The following is a 19383-nucleotide window of genomic DNA, read 5'->3' on the forward strand; positions in this document are numbered from 1 at the left end:
CTTATGGGCCCCCGTGGATGGTGAAGTGAAACTGCATGAGCACAACATGTCTATTAATCATCACAGCGATACCAGCGTGAGAAACAGCCCCTGTGGCTTACGTTCACTTGGAAGAAAACGTAGAGAGTTACCTCCTGGTAGCTGAATAGTTCCAGCAATTTGTATCTCTTGCTTTCCTGTGTTGTCATATATGAACGCAAGTATCAGTATAGATGGGGTGGTGGGTGATAAGGTTGCCATGTGCCTTCTATTGAAAATATATGTATCTCTAAAATAGGGGAAAGCACAAATTGTAACTGAGAATGGGCTTCCGGATTTTGAGCTGTTCCTGGCCTTTCAAAATTAATATATGGAATGGGGTGAGACCATAAGTGTTGGCAACATTTAAAATCAATGTCTCAACAGGCAGGGGACCCATGATCTATAAATCATCTGGGAAGTGGTACTACCGGTATCTCATGCTTCAAGATCAACGGCCAACCTCTGTGCAAGGACTCACTGAAGACAGATATACACACTTCTTTCTATTTTGGGGGCTACGCATCTTTTGCTGAAGCATCTTTCCCTCATTAGAATAGATGGGAGTATGCTTTGACAATGCCTCTAATTGCAAACTGAGAAACGCATGTGCCATCCAAAGTCACAGTGCCATCATTCAAAAGTTTAGGTTTCACAGTTTACCCCCACAAAGCTGCCATTTGGAACAAAGTCAGAACAGGGGGTTGGGATATCAGATCTGAGCTGTGTTAATGCTTCTGTATGATCATAGGTCAAGGCAAGCATCAATTTTGTCTGCTGCAATTAGAATAAATTCCTCCCAAGGTATCAGTCTCCATCAAGCACTACAAAGTTAAGCAATCCCAGAAACAGTTGAAAGCACAAGTGACAAAGCCCACTTGTTAAGCTCTGATTTATGACTCACTGAATGGTAAATGTGAAGGAAAAAAACAATTCAGCTAATTTAATCCCTTAGAAGAGGGAGGACCTGGACCAGTTGCTGGGGTGGACATGTTTGTAATAGAATATAATTTGGCTTGAAGGACATGTAAGTGACCACAGCAATGTGATGATCATGAATTTCTACCCTGCCCCATCTTGAAGGGTGAGGTAGCATCATGGGCCATGAATCCATGTACTCTGCAAGGTAGCTGTAAGCTCGTTAAAAATCAGTATCACAAGAATGTGGTGACCAATCTGAGAGGTCATATACTCAGGGTGTTTTAGATCAGGGGGCGGAACCCAGTAATTTGTTCCACCAGCACAGGGATTTCTACTTGTAGTACTGAACTCCCACTTTCCCTGTGCGTATCTTGTGCCCTCCTCCAATCTGCTCCAGAGGTTTGGGGAAAGCCTCAGAATAGATTTAGGGGGCAGACAGGAGGAGGAAAGCAGGGAGATTTTGTTGCATGAGCAGAAATCCTCAGTGGTTCCACCTCCTCTGTGCTGCTATCCATTCACCTGCTTTCTTGCTTTGGGCCTAACCTGCACAGTTAGGGCAATAATAGGAGAATGACAAGGTGAATGGCTGCTCCTGTAATTTATCATTTGCTCAGGAGAGGACAGGTGAACAAGCAGCGACAGCAAGAAGCAGGAGCAGCAGAACTAGGATTCTCTGGCTGTTGTCTGTGGGCTACTTGGGTGTGGGCCTCAGCAAATGCCCAGTGATTCCAACACCACTCCTGCAGGTTTTATTTTTTGTTAAAAAACATTTACGCGCAGAAGGCAGTTTCAACACACAGTCTATCAGATTTATTGCTTTCTGGAATTTCTGGAAAGAAAGCAGTAATCTCAAATTGTACAGCTAAAGTGAGCACAACACTCTTGCCCTCCCCGTCCCACCAAACATGGTGTTCTTAAATCGTTATAGATTCTAAGGCTTAAAAAGGGGTACAGCAATTTTAAGCACCAGTAACAGGATGCAAAACAAAACTAAGTCACGGAGTTTGTCTTCCTTGGCACCCGCAGCTGCAGGTGCTTTTGTGCTAGAGAGGGTGTTGGTGGTGGAGTTCCTGAGAACACTGACCCAAGGACTGAGTTCACTCAGATTTGGGTCAGCTGATGCCAAAGACCAGTAGGCATGAGACGCTCAATCTTCTCCATCATGAAGCTCAAGGGTGACAAAAGAGTTCCAAAGAACTGAAAGAAAAGAAAAAGCTACAATTAAGCTTAATGCTAAAGTTAACACACTCATTCAAGATGTATTTTGCTGACATATTTGACTGGCCTTCATTGAACATAAGTGGAATAATTTAGGAATCAAAACAGATTAGGCTTGGCAGGGAAAAAACAGATGTACAATGTAGTTCTTTTTATTGTTAAACTTTCTAAATAAATTTCTAAATGCTTTTTTTTTTCAAAAGAAGAGAAACTCTGAACTTTAAATATGCAAAAAAGGTATACATAGTGACAAGGGGGGGGGGGGGGATCTGACTTCTCCAGAAAGATGCAGATGCTTTAAAAATAAAAGATTGTGACGAGAAATCGCTAGATTCACCAAAATATGCCTAGAAGAAAAATTCAGCTGAGAAGCTGATGGGGGAAAGGTACACAAAGAAATACATTTCTATGAAACACTTGCTTGTTAAGAATGCTAGCCTTTTTACCGTTTTGTCTTTAAACAGTTCAGTCAGTCTTAGGCATTCTGTACTTCAGGACTACCCTTATTAGAGATAGGCAAATTATGGAATAAGGCTTCAATGACAGCAAAAATAACTAACTTAAATATGGAAGCGAGGCAGAGCTAGTGCAGAAACAAAGGTTTTCAAGCCATTAGCTATATTCACTTAATAGTGCCTTAATCTTTGCTTCGACTTTACAAGAAAAAAAATTGTAGGCCCTGGTGACCCCGTCCAACCCTCTCATATTCAGCACAGATACTATTTTACACAATGGACCATCCTTTCCCCTAATTGCCTTTTATAATCCACTGGGACCTTTTGCCATTCTTCACATCAGAAAATACAGTCTAGAAAGTTGCCATTTGAAACAGTATTTTAGCTATGCAAATGGATTAATGTTGAGGGAGACAGCCATGCTATCTTCACTTGCCTTGACATAGAACAGTTTGACTCAGCTAACTCTAAAGTTAGCTCTCATCCCAAGTAACTTCACAGCTCCACTACTATATTAATGATACTTTTAATCAAAGGCTCATTCTTCATATCCAGGAATTACACACAGAAGCTAACCTGTAAATTACAAGTGTCGTCTCTCAAATTAATATTACAGATTAAGATGTAGGTTAGTAAGGCAAGAAAACAGTACCTTTCATCTCTGCACATCCAGCTTGTGGGAGACTATTTCACATAGTTCAAATGTAGGCTATTATTCATTACACATCTCCAAGCCATATACATTTTCTCACAGATAAGAAGAAGTTTCTAGTGTTTATAAATTTGAGATGCTCAGCAGCTGTGTATTAATTTAATTCTTGTGTAACTTAATGAGCCTTCCACAAAACAGTAAAGGGATTTATTCCTGTTACAAAAGCAGTTGTCATGCAATTATGTGAATTCATTTGTTGGAATTCAGAGGTCTAGCTGCCCCACCAGTATAGTCTCCAAATGAACCCAGTGCTTCAAAATAAATATGCAAGAACACATGGAGTAGCTGAAGATAGGATGACAATTTGTTACACTGGTATTTTGTGATATGTGAATTAGAGCTGCCACCTAAGGTGATTGCTTTGTATTGTTTCAGATCTAAGGATCTTTGTATTGTTACTTCAGATCTAAGGAAGTGCCATCAGCAAGACTCCATCATATGAACATTGGAGGGATGGAGACACAGATGGTACATTCCTCTTGCTTCCTGTTTATGTTGGCAGTGAAAAGGGGAACAGAAATGAGAATAGGGCACCCAATTCTACACAGGCTCTTTTCCTTGCATATTGCTAATGACCTCTTGTTTTTGCAAAAAAATCTAAGATCGTCATTCAACTGGCTTCTATCTCTTCAGGTTAAGCAACCACATAAACAAGCTCAAATAATAGTAATCCTGTTTCTCACTGGGATATTCAAAGCTTCTAGAAAGCAGGCCCTGTAACCCATTCCAGCTGCTAACAAAAGCCAATCAAGATTGCTGTGCCCCACTGGACCCAATGGAAAGCTTCCATTCACTTCAATTTAGCAGCTATGAGCCAATTTTGAGCTTTCGCTGTTGGCATATTCCTTTGTGTATACGATGCAGCTATTAAAAGATTGGCTGTGGTTTTTGGCCTCTCAACAATTTTTGTTGTAGCTTGGCAAGAAGCTTGTCTGGCGATTTGATTGTAGAGGAAACAAATGAAATATTATCCAGTGAAAATGCATAAGTCAATGTTATTCTGTTAAATAAAAGATATTAAGTTTTGTTCTTTTACAGAAGTACATAGCTGACAGAACAGATTAGACAGCTGAGAACATCCAATATCTCCTCTGTGAAATACACAGAAGAGTTGGGGGATATGAAGGAAGGCTGTCTTTTAAAAGCATAAAAACTGCTCAGATATAACCTCACGTAGTCCAAATTTTAAACCTGAAAATAGGGAACAAATCTTATGTGCTTCTACCACCAGGTGTTATTACTGATCTACTTTCATAGCTAAAAAGAGCAAGAGCTTTGGTGGGGGGCAGGGTTAAGGCCTAGGACTTACCAATTTGTTGCAGGACATGTTAATAATAAGATTTTTTTTTTTAAAAAAAAAATCTCTAACTTACTAGAGCATGAAGCTCTGTGTTTTATCTCGTAAATGTAGAAAACGAATTAGCTACACTCACTTTCTTGAAATCTGAATGCAATCTATTTAGTAAACAAGGCAAATAATGTAATCTAAATAAAAGAGTCATTCAAATGAGAGCCTAAGTGCTGTTTTTTAACCTATAAAGTGCTTAGCTTGAGCCCTACATCCCTGAGACCAACTTCCTTTCTTTGTGCTGTCATAAGCATTAATTTCAAATGACCATGGCCTTCATGGCTGTATAAATCCACATGCCAAGTTTACACTGCCACGACATAGAGAGGTGTTCCGTGGCTGTCCTCATAATTGAAGGTCTCACTTCACCCGGAGGTCCATCAAATTCAGAACCTGAATGTAAAACATTCGAAGCTTAAAGAAATGTAGGATAATTATAATTTAGGAAAGACTGCACATGTGCATGTTTTAATTGCTACCTGCCCCAAGTCCTCAGGAAAGAGAAGGATATAAATTTAAATAAATAACCAAATAGTCCAATAATTAATTTAGTAGGAGCAAACTGGCTACAGTAGTGAAAATGGGTTAAGGAATGAGTGACTCAGTGATTTGCGAATAAAGCTTACAGCTGTCAGCAGAAAAAAGGAACTCTCTCAATCTTCCGAAGGAATGTTGTATTATAACTTGCTATCAGTTGAGTCAAGAAGACACAGAAACATGACTATTAGCAAGAAACAAGTAGGACCAACAACATGGCGTTGTAGTGCAGAGTGTTTGTTTACTGTTCCAATCATTCATCCTTTTTTGAAGGGCTCTTTAATTCCCACTGACTTGCTCCCCCCCCCCCCAATATTCAGGGTTCCCCCAATATTTCCTGTGTGCTATTGTTGTTTTGTGTGTGTCTAGTGTTTTGGCTATATACATAATATTCTGCAAGTCTGAACACTGAAAGAAGGAATGGTGATGGGCTCCAGGGTCATGTTCATGACAGGAGAATTCCGTATACTTTAAATAATTATGGTCCCAAAATTAAGGGGGGAAAGATCTGGAATAAAGCCAGGCTCTTACAGTATTGTTCACGGGCAGTTCAAATGACCACTTTCTGTTAGATTTAATATTTATATCTTGTCTTCTATTACAATAATACTCAAAGCAGATATTTGGTGGAGGCTTGTTAACTTTATTGGGTCACAGTGAAGTGGCAATTAAAATCACAGCCTCAGATTATACATGGCAGCAATCCTATACCTGGAAGTAAGTCTCACTGAAATTAATGGGACTGAAAGGGCATGCACAGGATTGCACTGTTAGTATCATTGCTTTCATTAAGTTTGAAACCTTTCAAAATTTGCATTGAAAGAAAAAAACTGAGTTAAACATTGAAAAGTAAGAACAAATGCATTATAGACAGATGTAACAAGAGGACTAAATGTAGGTATTCGTTTTTTACTATGATAGAATGATATTCTGGGTATATCAGCAAATTAGAAAATACAGGGATTACAATGTTTATCTTTTTAGATTTGTTCATATTGAAGCACATAATTGCTTCCAGATATAACATTTTACAAGACTAAGCATGTTTCAGATGCAATTCAAAGTAAATTTGTAATGTTTGTAAAGACCAAACTGAAATTTGGTCTCCAAATAAAATTGAGGCCAATGTTACTATGCAAGAAAAACCTGCACTAACAAGATTTTGTGCTATCACTATAGTGGACAAACAGTGGCGATGTTTGCAAGTCACATTAAACCATAGTTTTGAATGGTTTGTTTCCCAGCAGTATGGCAGCAGTAGCACCAGAGTCTGTTGGGGGGGGGGCTGTCGGTCAATTTAATCTGGCCTTCATTGCAGTATATAGTATATGTCCTAGGGTACAATCCTAAAAAAAGCTCAACAACTTTGGGTTAAATCCTAAGCTCACCAACCCTCATGCATGTTCACTTCATCAAATCTGGCCCTCTTTGAAAAAAGTTTGGGCACCCCGGTCTAGGATTTCAAATTAAGCCATTGTTTATTGTAACTATAGTTTGATGTTACATATGAACCAGTTCACTATAAAAAAACCACTGATTTGAACACTGTCAGCTTATTAAAAATTACTTTTAAGGAAACAAATCATTTTGGAAAAAGATAGTTTCTAACTTAGTATATGGCATGAACGAAAACGCTGCTATTCCCATTTAACTGCTCACTATGGTTGAAATGTTCAGTTACAGACCTGTCCTTGTTTAACTGGGCAGATTTAGTAAGTACTTACAAAAACAGTGAGGGGCAGGTATTTTAGAAGGGGGTTCTACCTTTTTCTCACACAGTGCCTCCAAGACTATGCCTGCTGAGACATGTATGAATATTATCTAAAAATAAAAAGTATTCACTTTGTTCATACGAGAAGATCTGCAGATTCCATCTATCAATGAAGACTTCCTTAACTGTGATAGAGATGCTCCATTCATAAAGTGTTTTCTAGTATTACAGAGCAAGATTCGCATTGTAGTAAAAGAAACAACAAGGCAATAGTTTGCGCATTAATGGAGGAACCATATTTCTTTATAGGCTTACTGTTAGTGCATGAATGAAGGGTGGAGTGGGAACCCTCTCCTTCTTCCCAATAATTCAAGCATTGATGATCAACTTTACCGGAGAAGTCTTTTTTGATGTTCTGGAGTGGTACTCATCCAGACAAAATGACAAAGTCCAAAAGCATACACAAGTCAGTGCAAGCTCCCTCTGTTTAAGGAAACTCGTAAGAACAGAGCTAGTAATGACCATGTTGTTTGACATATTTGAAACTATATACAGTGGTACCTCGGGTTAAGTACTTAATTCGTTCCGGAGGTCTGTACTTAACCTGAAACTGTTCTTAACCTGAAGCACCACTTTAGCTAATGGGGCCTCTTGCTGCTGCCGTGCCGCCGGAGCACGATTTCTGTTCTCATCCTGAAGCAAAGTTCTTAACCTGAAGCACTATTTCTGGGTTAGCGGAGTCTGTAACCTGAAGCGTATGTAACCTGAAGCGTATGTAACCCAAGGTACCACTGTACAATACTTCCCATCAAGCATTATTTCAAAAGAAAGTTTTATATGTGTGCATGCTAGAATTGTTTTCAGGTTTAACACTGCAATTGTTCTATATGTAAATTAGGAAGCAACAATGAAGAAATCCAGCATAGAACTTCACTGAGCTATTCTTTGTTAGTGTAACATTTGACCTTGTATCTTGTTGGAAATCATACAATTTTGCTAGCGCAGTCCTTGAATTAATCAAGCAGATAGTTATATTCCATTCCTTAAAAGTTAGCCAATTATGAACCACACACAAAAGTGTTACTGGCATGTCCAGCAACATTTTCCCACATAATGAGTAACTAAATTTGGTAGAAATGAGGCCCCTGTTATCAGACCTACATATTTTGAACACTGCTTAATGAAAAGAAACTAGAATATGGATTTCATGCAACTTTGACATTCAAAAATTAGTAACTATGCTCTATTTCTGATCTCCGCTTGTTGTAATACACATATTCAGCACACACTCTCCATCCAAGGCTATACAATAGCAAAATCAATGATCTGGTGTATGCCCGGTTCAAAAGTTCAAGGGTAGGTACTCCAAATCACAGTACTAAACATTTCACAGGAGCTAAAATTGAGGGCAATTTGGTATTTTACAGAGAGGTTGTTGCTGCTATCTTCTAATACCACAGTAGGTCAAACTACATAGATCAGCATTTTGTTTTGGGTAATACACACAATACAAAAGGGGGATTGGGGGTCATGTTGTCCTCATGACCCGATTTCTTAAAAGTCAATAATTAAGACCACTTTCAGCCTAGATCTGCACTACCTTAACCATAGAAGCTACAAGAGACATCTGCAACAGCTGCTTGGGTGAAGACACTCCGCCTCGTGGTACCCCCAGGTGTTGTTGAACAGCAGCTCACATCATCCCTGCCCACTGGCCATGTTGTCTGGGGCTGATGGAAGACTCCCAACAAAATCTGGAGGGCACCACACTGGCTGCCCCTGGACTAACATCAGGCTGCTCTGACAACGGTTTCCTGGCCAAGGTCATTTCTTCTGAGATATGCTGTGAGCTGGAGATCCAGAAGGACAGTAGCAACTGAAATACCCGAGGACTAGGAAAAACCTGTATACACATCCTGCACCTCCCTTGTAACTCTTGCCTATTTAAATATATTACAAGCATCTTCAAGATGTTTAGAATAGGTGATATAAATACTCAAAGTAAGCAAGTAAAATAAAATAGTGACAAAGTGGAAGACCCTTAACAGGCATGTAGTACATCAGAAAAGAAAACAAATGACAGTTCAGCAGATGGTACATGTGACATCATCTGTTTACATGTGTGGTTCAATGGACCTTCAAAACAATTCTGAAAAGAGGTAGGATGCTTGCTTCGAAAAGGAGGGTAAATTGAAGATCTATCAGACAATGCTGGTGCCCTGTGAATATGGAATGCATGGTGTATTTACTGTACAGTATTCATTAGGATCCTGGAAGCATCTTCCTACCCTTCTCTGGCCTTAGTATGTTTTGTGCTGATGTGTTAGTTGTTTCAGTGCCAAGGACGGATTTGTTTGTTTGCTCATGCAATTTTAAGGGGTTGAGCGGAGTAGTAGTTAGTCTGCTTTGTGGTCTTAATGATGGTTTTAGTTGTTCCTGTTGTTTTAATGTATTTGAACCAAGTCTATACAACATTTTGTGACACTGTATCTAAGTGTATGCATTTTAGCTGGTATCCTGCCCTGGAAGCCTTTGGGATGAATGATGGACAAGAAATAGCCAGTAAGTAAATAAATAACATTTGCATAATTCAGGCTATTAATCAAAGCAGTCAGCTTGAAGAAGAGTTCATTCAAACGTCTACCTGATCCCTTTTCAGAATACCAGTTTAGGTAACTAAAGCCCTCATGACTCAAGCTTCTAAACATATTAGAATGATTACTGACTATCAAGAAAATATGTTGAATATTGAACTCTATCTCTACAAAATGTTAGCCAATCGTCCTGATCTTCTGATATAACCACTGAAAACTGGCCAAAGAGAGCACTTTCTTTACCTTTACAACCCTCTTTAAGAATTCTTGTCAATGAGGGCATTTGTTATTGAAGTTGTATTTGTTATGGGTCCCATTTTGCCTCTCCCATGTGACATATCTCAAATTATTTTTATTTTACCATATAATTTTATTCTGCAGTTTGAACAATGCTACTTGTACTTCTTGTTGTTATAAAGTCCACTTATCTCTTTGATAATTGTGTTTGCCTTGTGCTATCAATACAAAGAGCAAATCACATAGTGAAAATTGACCGCCTTCCTACCAGAGTAAGCTATCTACATAATCAAAAAAGCTTACAGAAACATAGTGTTTTAAAAGCATAAAGTAAAATCCTTTTAGGCTCCAGAGACTTAACTTGCCATATTTGCCATACATGGAATGGAAACTAAACAGTATTAGGGTAAATAGACAAGCAATGCTTCCATTCAGACCATATAAAAGAAGTTTTCTTGGGTTAGCCACTAGCTCCCAATTAGAAAGAATGCAACCGTTTATTTATTATTTGTATATGTACTTAATATGTAACAGGATACTGGGAGATAGTCTCAATATTTTCATGCTAATAATTCAAACGCTGTAAGTTAGGGTTGCCATATTTCAAACAGTGAAAATCTGGACAAAATTTTTTTCAGCTTTTTTTGGGAAAGGTTTTTTGCCCAAAGTAGTTGAGATTTTGGGGCAAAAAACAGTATTCCGGAAGTATGGCAACCCTACTGTAATTATTAGCAAATCCTTACAGTCAAAGAAAAACTGCATGTGGTTTGAAATGGCTTAAGAGCCCCCATGTCCTGCTTTAAAACTGGAAATTGTGGTACATCAGATGTATCCGCATAATGAGATACAGTCCAGCTGCCGAAAGAAAACCAAGATCGTCATGTATCACCTCTGAAAAATCCCCTCTTAAAGAAAGAGGAACACTGAGCTATGCTGAATCAGGTTTTTAGATGCCCATTGTTCTGAATTAGTTTATAGTGTTCCAGAGATGGTTTCTGCATGTCATATAAATACATTAAGTAAGTTGAGTCAATACTTACAGCTTTAGCAAAAATGACCATAAGTTCCGGGAACTGGTGTGTGAGGAGTGCTAACATTGCTGTGAAAGAGCACAGCCCTGCAGTAAAGTGGATGAAAAAAGGAAGTTCCTTCTGCGGGTACACAGACACATCATGAAATGCTGGAAGGAAGGGGGAAAATGGCAACAGTTATTTGATATTCCAGGTATTTTAGGGATGGTTAGATAAAGGTCGTGATTTTGCAAAGAAGAAAGACCTATCTGAGATGAACTATGATCTAACTTTAAATAGAGGGGAGGAATCTGCAACACTGATTAAATTAAGAATTATTTTAAAATACACCCTTTGCAGTTACGATATACATCAGTGAAAGCCCCAATGGAGTAAAACGTTCTTCCCTTTTAAGAATTGACCAAAGCAACAGAATTTTTAAAATTTGAAACCTGCTGGGGAGTAGCAGCATAAAAAGCGTTAAGATGATTTTATTTATGGATAGTTTTGTATTTAAAAACCTAACAGGAATGCGTGAGTGATTGTGCTGAAATGTCTTCATGCACTGGAGTTTAATTATACCGGGAAGCCGATGGCTTAGGGTTCGTCACTAGCAGAGGCATTCCTTGAGCAATATCCTGCATGAGTGAGAAATGAGTAATTTAGAGCAGTCTGGGGGCAGATTTTAATTAGTTTTTAAACAGAGCTTTTCAAGATTTAATTTTTTTATTGAATTGCAAAAATATGCAAGTGCACTTGTGGCAGATGTGCCCCTTGGCTGCTTTAGTTATAAGTATGCCATATACTTTATAAACAAAGTTCTCCCAAGATGGAGAAGTTAACACTTATCAGAATCTCACCAGCACCTAGCATGAAACAAAACCCTCATTATAAAATAAAAGGGCACCAAAATTCTCGCACTTAGCAACTGAGAAGTTTATTTTCAAATCACTTTACAAAGGATCATTCATGGGCTACTATCAAGAGCCTAACTCAAGGTTAGAATTTACCAGTGTGGCAAAGAACCGCTATTTTTGCATAGATTCTAGTACAAGTCAAGTACATGTGATTAGGAAACTCTAGTGGTTAGGAAGCTCTATGGCTGTCTGGTATGAGTAAGGCAGGTTTGCCATTTTATAAGGGCTGGTTGCTGGTTAAGTGTTTTGACCACTTTCTGGTTAAATCAATTGTGACAGCCATGCCTCCTAAGGGTTTGACATTCAGAAGGCCAAAACAACCTCACTTTTATTAGGGCTTTATAGCAAAATATTTCAAAACTCATGTTTTTTAATTGCAATTGTTTATCATACCAGACTTGAAACATCTTAGCAATCCTTTGAAGACCATGCACATTTCTTGTAGGAAGTGCTTATGCATGAAAAAATAATTTTTGAAAAGGGGGGATCACCACAAGCAAGAGTTGCACATGGATCTATTTCACTCTCCATTCTGTAATATTCCTACAGAATAATCTATGTCATTAACATATTTTTTCCCTACAGAAAATATTGAACATATGAAACATTCCTGATCTGACTACAGGATTCAGTTGTTTAAGTGAATGGCACCCTTCCTAGCACGCCAGGAATTTCTCTGTGAGTGTAACTCATTTTTACCTATCTAACAGAACATATTTTCGAGTAAGGTTTTTCATTGCCTAACTTTCATGTTCACCTATCTTTAAAATTCAGTTTACTTTACATCTATCTCCAAACATCTGAGAGCTGAGCAACTCTCGCAACATACAGAAAAATACAAAAGTACACAGCATACCAAGCTATGTGCTTGTGTCATGGCAATATATGTGCTTAAAACAGCCATACTAGCTGGAATCTTTAGGTATGGCACATTTCCAGCATGGGTCTGTGCTGAACAAGTTGACCTTGGGCCAGTTTCTCTCCTCATTTGAGTATAGCCGTTTAGAAGCCAGAAAGAAAATAGCCTTTTTTTATTTAAAACATTGAGTTAAAGCTCCAAAGTGTTATCTGAAACTGCAGGTTAAGCAAATGCATGCAAGTCTAATTATTAAATATTTATATCTTGCCTTTTTATAGTACAGTCTCCAAGGTGACCAAATATACAAGACAATTCAGATAAAGACCTCTATACCACCCACAAATGTAGGCCTTCAATCAAGCCATGCAGGTTGCTTACTGAAGGAGTGCAGCAGCTTCTCGCTGATGTGATGGTGTCTAAAATGGCACGATGACCATTCTGAAACCTAGATATTGAGCATTTTCTTCACAGTGGAAATGTCCACAAGAGTACTGATCAAACTGACGTTCCCACAAGGGAAGCACTCATTCAATATATTTTCCCACCAGAGAGAAATTGTCATTCTGGCCTGGGGTGTGTGGAGGAGAACACAGGCCATTTAAAATGCTCTTCCCTTTTGATAGAACTAACCTAGAGTGCAGAGAATGCTGCTGCAGTCAAACAAGTAGAGAAAGAAACTCAACAACCACAAAGCCGAGAGGCAGTATTGTCAAGTAACAGAGACTGGCTAAAGAAACAAAAGGGGACAATTATATTTTAACATCACTCCTTTTGGAAACATTCCCCTCCTCAGGTTATCTTCATAGCACAGAACTCACCACAGCACAACTCCATTCCATACCAGTCATCTTTATGATTATTTCATATTATTTTTATGGTATTTTATGTTCTATTGTATCTATATATATATATTGCTGTATACAGCAAGGTATTTTATATGTGCGTGTGTGTGTGTAATAAATACGAATGCCATAGGATCTTGTACTAGAAACTCCAAGTCATGTGGAAAAGAGAACAAGCCACAGCTCTTCCCCACACCAGTGTCTCACCTCCTGGCCACCAGAGGCAATTCTGCTGTGGGGAGAAGTCATACTGAGGTGGTCTCTCCCAAAGTGTGAGGTGTTGACATTTCCTTTGCAGAATGGGAAGGAGTTGGACCACAATCCCTCCACCACTTCAAATATAAGATACAAAAGGGGGCTAATTTACATTGTTGGATAGCTGCTTCATTTATTTAAAAGCTAACTGCATTCAGTGTACAAGTGTATGGAATATTTATCGTATGCATGTACAGACACACAGGTATTCCAGTTGAGCAAAATGCCACACAGAAAGAGAACAGACTTTTGTGATTAACTGTAGATGGAAAAAAATAAAATGTGAGAAATGGAACATTTTCATGCATTTTCTTACTTGGTAATAACTCTCTGTCTGCTGTCTCTGTGCAGCTGGGATAAGGATAAAATAGATGGCCCTTTTCTAATGGATATGGGATCATTCTAAAGGCTGAGGAGGTAAAAAAAAAATCATCAACATCAGACCCATGCAAAATTCACTTTACTAGAGTCGCCTGGAAACAAAGTCATATCTGTGTTCTGTATACCACTTGTGATCAGATTCCTTTTATTAAATTAGCACCATTCTAGCTACCCTCAGACTCACTGACAATCACCTCCCAAGCCATCCAGTCTTCTTTCACAAATCAAATAGGATAGGAATTCAATATTTACATGGCATGTTGCATACATCTTGTTGGCATCGAAGAACAAGACTAGATGATCCATGGAGTCCCTTCCAACTCTATGATTCTAAGACAAGATGAATACGATCCAAGATACTTCTTGACATTTTTAGTTTGAAACACCCCATCTAGCTTAGAAAACTGGCAAAGTGGTGCAACAGTGGTTTCTTTCATAAGAGTGGAATATTAGCACCACATGCTCTTCTACATATCAGCTATTTTGTTTTTTTATTGAAGTACTCTGGCTCTGCATTCAGTTACACTGAAGTAACTCCATGAACTGGCTTTTGGAAGGAAGAGGTGGGGTGGACAAGGAAAAGAAATATGCATGCACAATAGATCTTTTAGTGTTCACACTGCAGAAGAGAACACCTACATGCTTACATTTTTAAAACCTTGGAGCAGAAAGAGAGCACAAGCTGAACACCTGTGCCATCTTAATTGTACCTTAAATGTGACTGAAATCTGGACAAGAACTAATACCAAAGCTAACTAAAGTGCAGAGGGAACCTCAATAATGAGTCAGGACAGCCTCACAGTTGAGCTCCAGGTGCACATTTAAAAATAATGTTCCAAAAAAGAGAGAGAGAGAAATATTAGCTCATGCCACTAGCAAAGAATACTTACTGCCTTCCCATGTGCAGTGCAACAGATTAAGCGCCCCTTCAATTCGCTTCCAGTGCTGGAGATGGAAGAAAGCATATGCCACTGCTTCACTGTCTCCACGTTTCAGGATATGCTCCGGAGGCAAAATTAAGCTTTTCATTTCTAGTAAGTACTGGAAGAAAACGTGTGAAGTGACGTGAAGCTACACAGACTATTGAGGCTAGTTTTTCATATACACAGACTTTCAGATATTTCAAAATTACTTTCAGCTTGATCCATATATTACATTAGAAATAAAAGTTGCTGACTGGAACAAAATGTGGATTATTTGGCAAATGCAAATTTGAGAAGCGCCTTATGTACAGGCATATACAGACACCACTCAATGGGGAAAGACTAAATCAGATAAGTGTTAATATTTTACAAACACATTCAGACTTCAGATTGCAGTACGCAAAGTGGTTCCAGGAACATACACGTAATTGCCTTTGTAGACAGACTAGGAGACAGAACATCAGTGAAAATCTTCAGTCCACGTGATGCAATCATTATATTAGGTGCTAATACTAAACCCCAGTTCTTGGAGAATTTATCAAACAGAAGACACCCTTCAGCAATAGACAGCACTGGCTAAACACAAATCATAATGAAAACTGAAGTGGTAGCCAGGGATTAGGCAACTCCGCAGTCCAGTAAAAGCCATTAAAAGCACCATGTGTACTCCAAAGCCCCCTTCCCAACCCCTTCAATCACAGGCACTCTTTTCTCCATTGAAGAAGGCCCACTATCTAGATGCAGACAATGCATCTGGAAAAGCAACATGCTACTACTAACATGGGTGGTTTTTGTTTGCTGCTTTCTTCAAAAATGCAACTTAGTTTGCATTGCTAAATGTGCCAAAGGGGGAGAAATAGTGCGTGTTCCTTTTACAGAGCAATGCACTTCCACATTTACGTGCAAGAACAAGAAGATTAGGACAGCAGAAACAAATAACCACAATCAACGCGATTTATAAGGAAATGACTCCCAAGAAGTGGAAGAGGATACAACAGTAAATTATAGAAGTAATAAGGGTGGTGATGTGCTCAACTGCCAGCAGGGCCTGTTGTAAACAAAATTTTGAGGAGCCCAGGGAGTTTGTCTTTGTTAGGGTTTCACACTGAGAGGTAGGTCCCAAACAGCGACACACAAGAAACTCTATTAATAGGTCTCTTAAAATAAATAAATAAGTCTGGCAATTGTTACGGTATAGCTCTGGTTCAGTACTCTGCCTTCATTGCTTTGTCTCCCAGTAAAACAAAAGGCGATGGAGGCTATTCCCTTACCAAATTGACTTGTGTCCTCAAGCAGACAGAGAACTGTATTCACGTGCCATTCTATACCAGGGATGGGATGATGATAATAATTTTATTTATACTCCACCCATCTGGCTGGGTTTTCCCAGCCACTCTGGGAGGCTTACAGCATGTATAAAACATAGTAAAACATCAAACATTACAAACTTCCTGATACAAGGCTGCCTTCAGATGTCTTCTAAAAGTTATGTAGTTCTTTATCTCCTTGACATCTGAAGGCAGGGCATTCCACAGGGATAGGTGTGGCTCTCAAGTTGCTATTGGAGTATACTCCCACCATCCATGATCTTTGGCCATGCTGGCAGGGGCTTATGTGAGTAGGGTTCAACAGAATCCGGAGGGCCACCGGTTCACCATTCCTGTTCTACAGGTATACTCTTCCACAAAATGCAAATGGTTAATTTTAATGCTCTTGTTAGTGTATAATTACTTGAGCACCGCCCCCCCCCCTTTTAGAAATTCTTTTTGAAAAAGAGAAATATTTTCAGAGTAAAGTACTAAGAATTGCAGATTTAAAATTTCATTGTGGAAAACAGATCAGAGAACGTTTAGAGAACATTAAATGAATGACTTTGATGAAGTCACTTATGAACTGGCCACACAATAATGGCCAAAGCTAATCACATCCTTGATCACTGCAGTCAATAACACTGTCAGTTCTCCCCAAAACTGTAAGAATGCAGTGAACTTAATGATTTTTCAGCAGATGCCACAAACCATGAGATTATTTACTAATCCAGTTTAGAGGACTTAACTTTTCCCATTCAGATTCTTGAAGGAATGTAGCCAAGGTTGTGCCCTGGTCAAATATAGTGCATTTACTGCTTCACTAGGTTCTTCATTTTGTGTCTTGGGGCTACTTCTGGGAGGGTAATATTCTTACTAATCCCATTTAATCCTCTTTGACAATTTTTTTTTTAACACAGTAAGGGATCACTTGTAGAGAGCCATTGTGGGAAAATGGTCTCAAATATCTGACCTCTGACATGACCCCTGATGGTCTTCAGTAACTAGTTTGGTGTTGAGATAGATTTCTTAAATAAGGCAAGGGGAAAGTTGCAACAATGGTCAAGCTTCGACTATATTAGCCTCTCAATCACTAATTGTGAACTCTCCAGCTCAGGGGGTTAAATCTGCCTGTCTTTCTACATTATGCCATGCAGACACGTAAGATAAATAAGTGGAAACTGCAGAAAAATAGCTAGTTCTAAATCACTTGTTTAGCTATTTGCTTTCGTATGGGGGGGGGGGGAGATGGCATGCTGAAAGTATTTTAGTTGCAAATTTGGCATGCAGAACCTGTTTCTCTCTCTCTCTCACACACACACACACACACACACACAGTGAGAGTGAGAGAGAGAGAGAGAGAGAGAGAGAGAGAGAGAGAGAGAGAGAGAGTTGTGTTGCTGTCATTTCCAAAAAAAGCCACCCATTTCTCCCCAAAAGCATGTGTACTTGGGTGCCAGTTTGGAGGGTTTGTACTGCCAGAGAAACAGAACAGTGATCGTGCTGGTGTACCACCTACTGCTCAACAGCCTTTCTGTCAAAGATGGTTGAGGTAATCTTAAGTGTGGTAGATGCCTCCTTGTAGCAGGGAGTGTTCCTTGTCATACTGAATGGAAGGGGTACATCATCACACCTAGATCATGAGGATCTAAATCACTACTCAGTCACTAACATCCCTTTCTGAGCAAGATGCTCAAGAGACTTGTGGCCATGCAATTTCAGACATACTAAAAGGAAAAGCAATTATCTTGTTCCATTTAATTCAGCACCAGGGCTGAATCTAGACACATCGAAAAAGTGTTTCAGTTAAACTTGTTGTAAACTTCATACAGGGGAATCCCATTGGCGAAAGACAGGACTCCACATCGCCATCTGGTGTCACAGTGTTATAATGCATATAAAGTGCTTTATCTTTACAAATGTAGCTGAGTCCCAGGTCTGGTTTTGGCACAGAGACGGCTGTGGCTGATAACTTGCTTTAGGAGAGAAATGGAAGTGTTACCCTGTTGCTTCTCCTTGAACTCTTAGTGGATTTTGATACCATCAACCATGTTATACTCCTGGAGTAACTTGGTGGGTTGGGATCACAGTGTTACAGTGATCCCAGACATACCTATAGGGCTGCTTCCAAAGAGCTGAGTTTGGCTTAGCCCCAAGTTCTGCAATCCTTATTTTTGTTCCCAATGCTATTTAAATATCTATATGAAGTCATTAGGTCACATCATCAGAGAGTTTGGAACTCAGTGCCATCAACATGCAGATGACATTCAGCAATGTATTTCAGTACTGTCTAAACTAGATATAGCCATGTCTGTGCTGAACCAGTGTCTGAAGGTAGTAATTAGCTGGATGAAGGCCAATAAACTGAACCCTGACTTCGTGAAAACACTGTTGGTGGGTGGTCCTTGTGCTGGGAAAATGTGTATTTTGCCTGTTCTAGATTCCTGGATCAAAATATCCCAGCTAGTTTTACATGTTCTAGTAATCTCCCAGTTGGATTACTGTAATACACTCTACATACAGCTGCATCTAAAGTTTTAACAGGTGCTCCAAGGCTTATTACACCTATTCTGCAGGAGCTTCACTGGCTACCTACAATTTAAAGTGTTATTAGTATGTTAAAGCCCTGAATGACTTGAAGTGCCTCTCTCCATATTAACCAGCTTGGGCTCCAAAATCAGTTGAGAGTGCCTTATTCGCAGTCCCACCTATGAGTCTTGTGGGCCTTCTCTGTGATTGTACCTTGACTCTGAAACCTTGCTCAACAGTATGGACAGAATAATCACTTACGGTTTTCCACTGTACAGTTCAAACTTGCACCTCTCCCAAATCTTTGGAATTTTACAACACTCTAGTGTTGTAATATTTGCTTTGCTTTAATTGTATTTCATTTTAATAACTGTAGCTTTCAGTACTGTTGGAAAACACTTTGAGAGTGTCTGGTGAAAAGTGCTATACAAATTTTATAAGGCAACTAAGGTTTGATAAAAGAAGTTTTGGAATTCCAGAAGAAAGATCCATTTGAATCAATGAGATTTATTTATGAGTAGATATGCACAGGACCACTCATCTTGAAACTTTAGTTTTGACCAAGAAAAAAAGCACATCTAAAACAAGCATTTGTTATTTCAGATTCAT

The 19383-nt window shown here is 39.1% G+C and overlaps 1 protein-coding gene across 1 annotated transcript in view; it reads right to left on the reverse strand.

Moving 5' to 3' along the window:
* Positions 1 to 1726: 1726 nt before the first annotated feature.
* ST7L (suppression of tumorigenicity 7 like) overlaps positions 1727 to 19383 on the reverse strand; it is a 44738-nt gene continuing 27081 nt past the window's right edge. The window contains exons 12-15 of the mRNA XM_028734500.2: positions 14906 to 15056; positions 13951 to 14043; positions 10792 to 10931; positions 1727 to 2136 (exon numbers count right to left, since the gene is read on the reverse strand). Coding sequence (XP_028590333.2) covers positions 2041 to 2136; positions 10792 to 10931; positions 13951 to 14043; positions 14906 to 15056 — 480 coding nt within the window. The 3' untranslated portion in view covers positions 1727 to 2040. The remainder of the gene's footprint in view (positions 2137 to 10791; positions 10932 to 13950; positions 14044 to 14905; positions 15057 to 19383) is intronic.

Source organism: Podarcis muralis, chromosome 5 (genome assembly GCF_964188315.1).
Source record: "Podarcis muralis chromosome 5, rPodMur119.hap1.1, whole genome shotgun sequence".
Lineage (NCBI taxonomy): Eukaryota > Metazoa > Chordata > Lepidosauria > Squamata > Lacertidae > Podarcis > Podarcis muralis.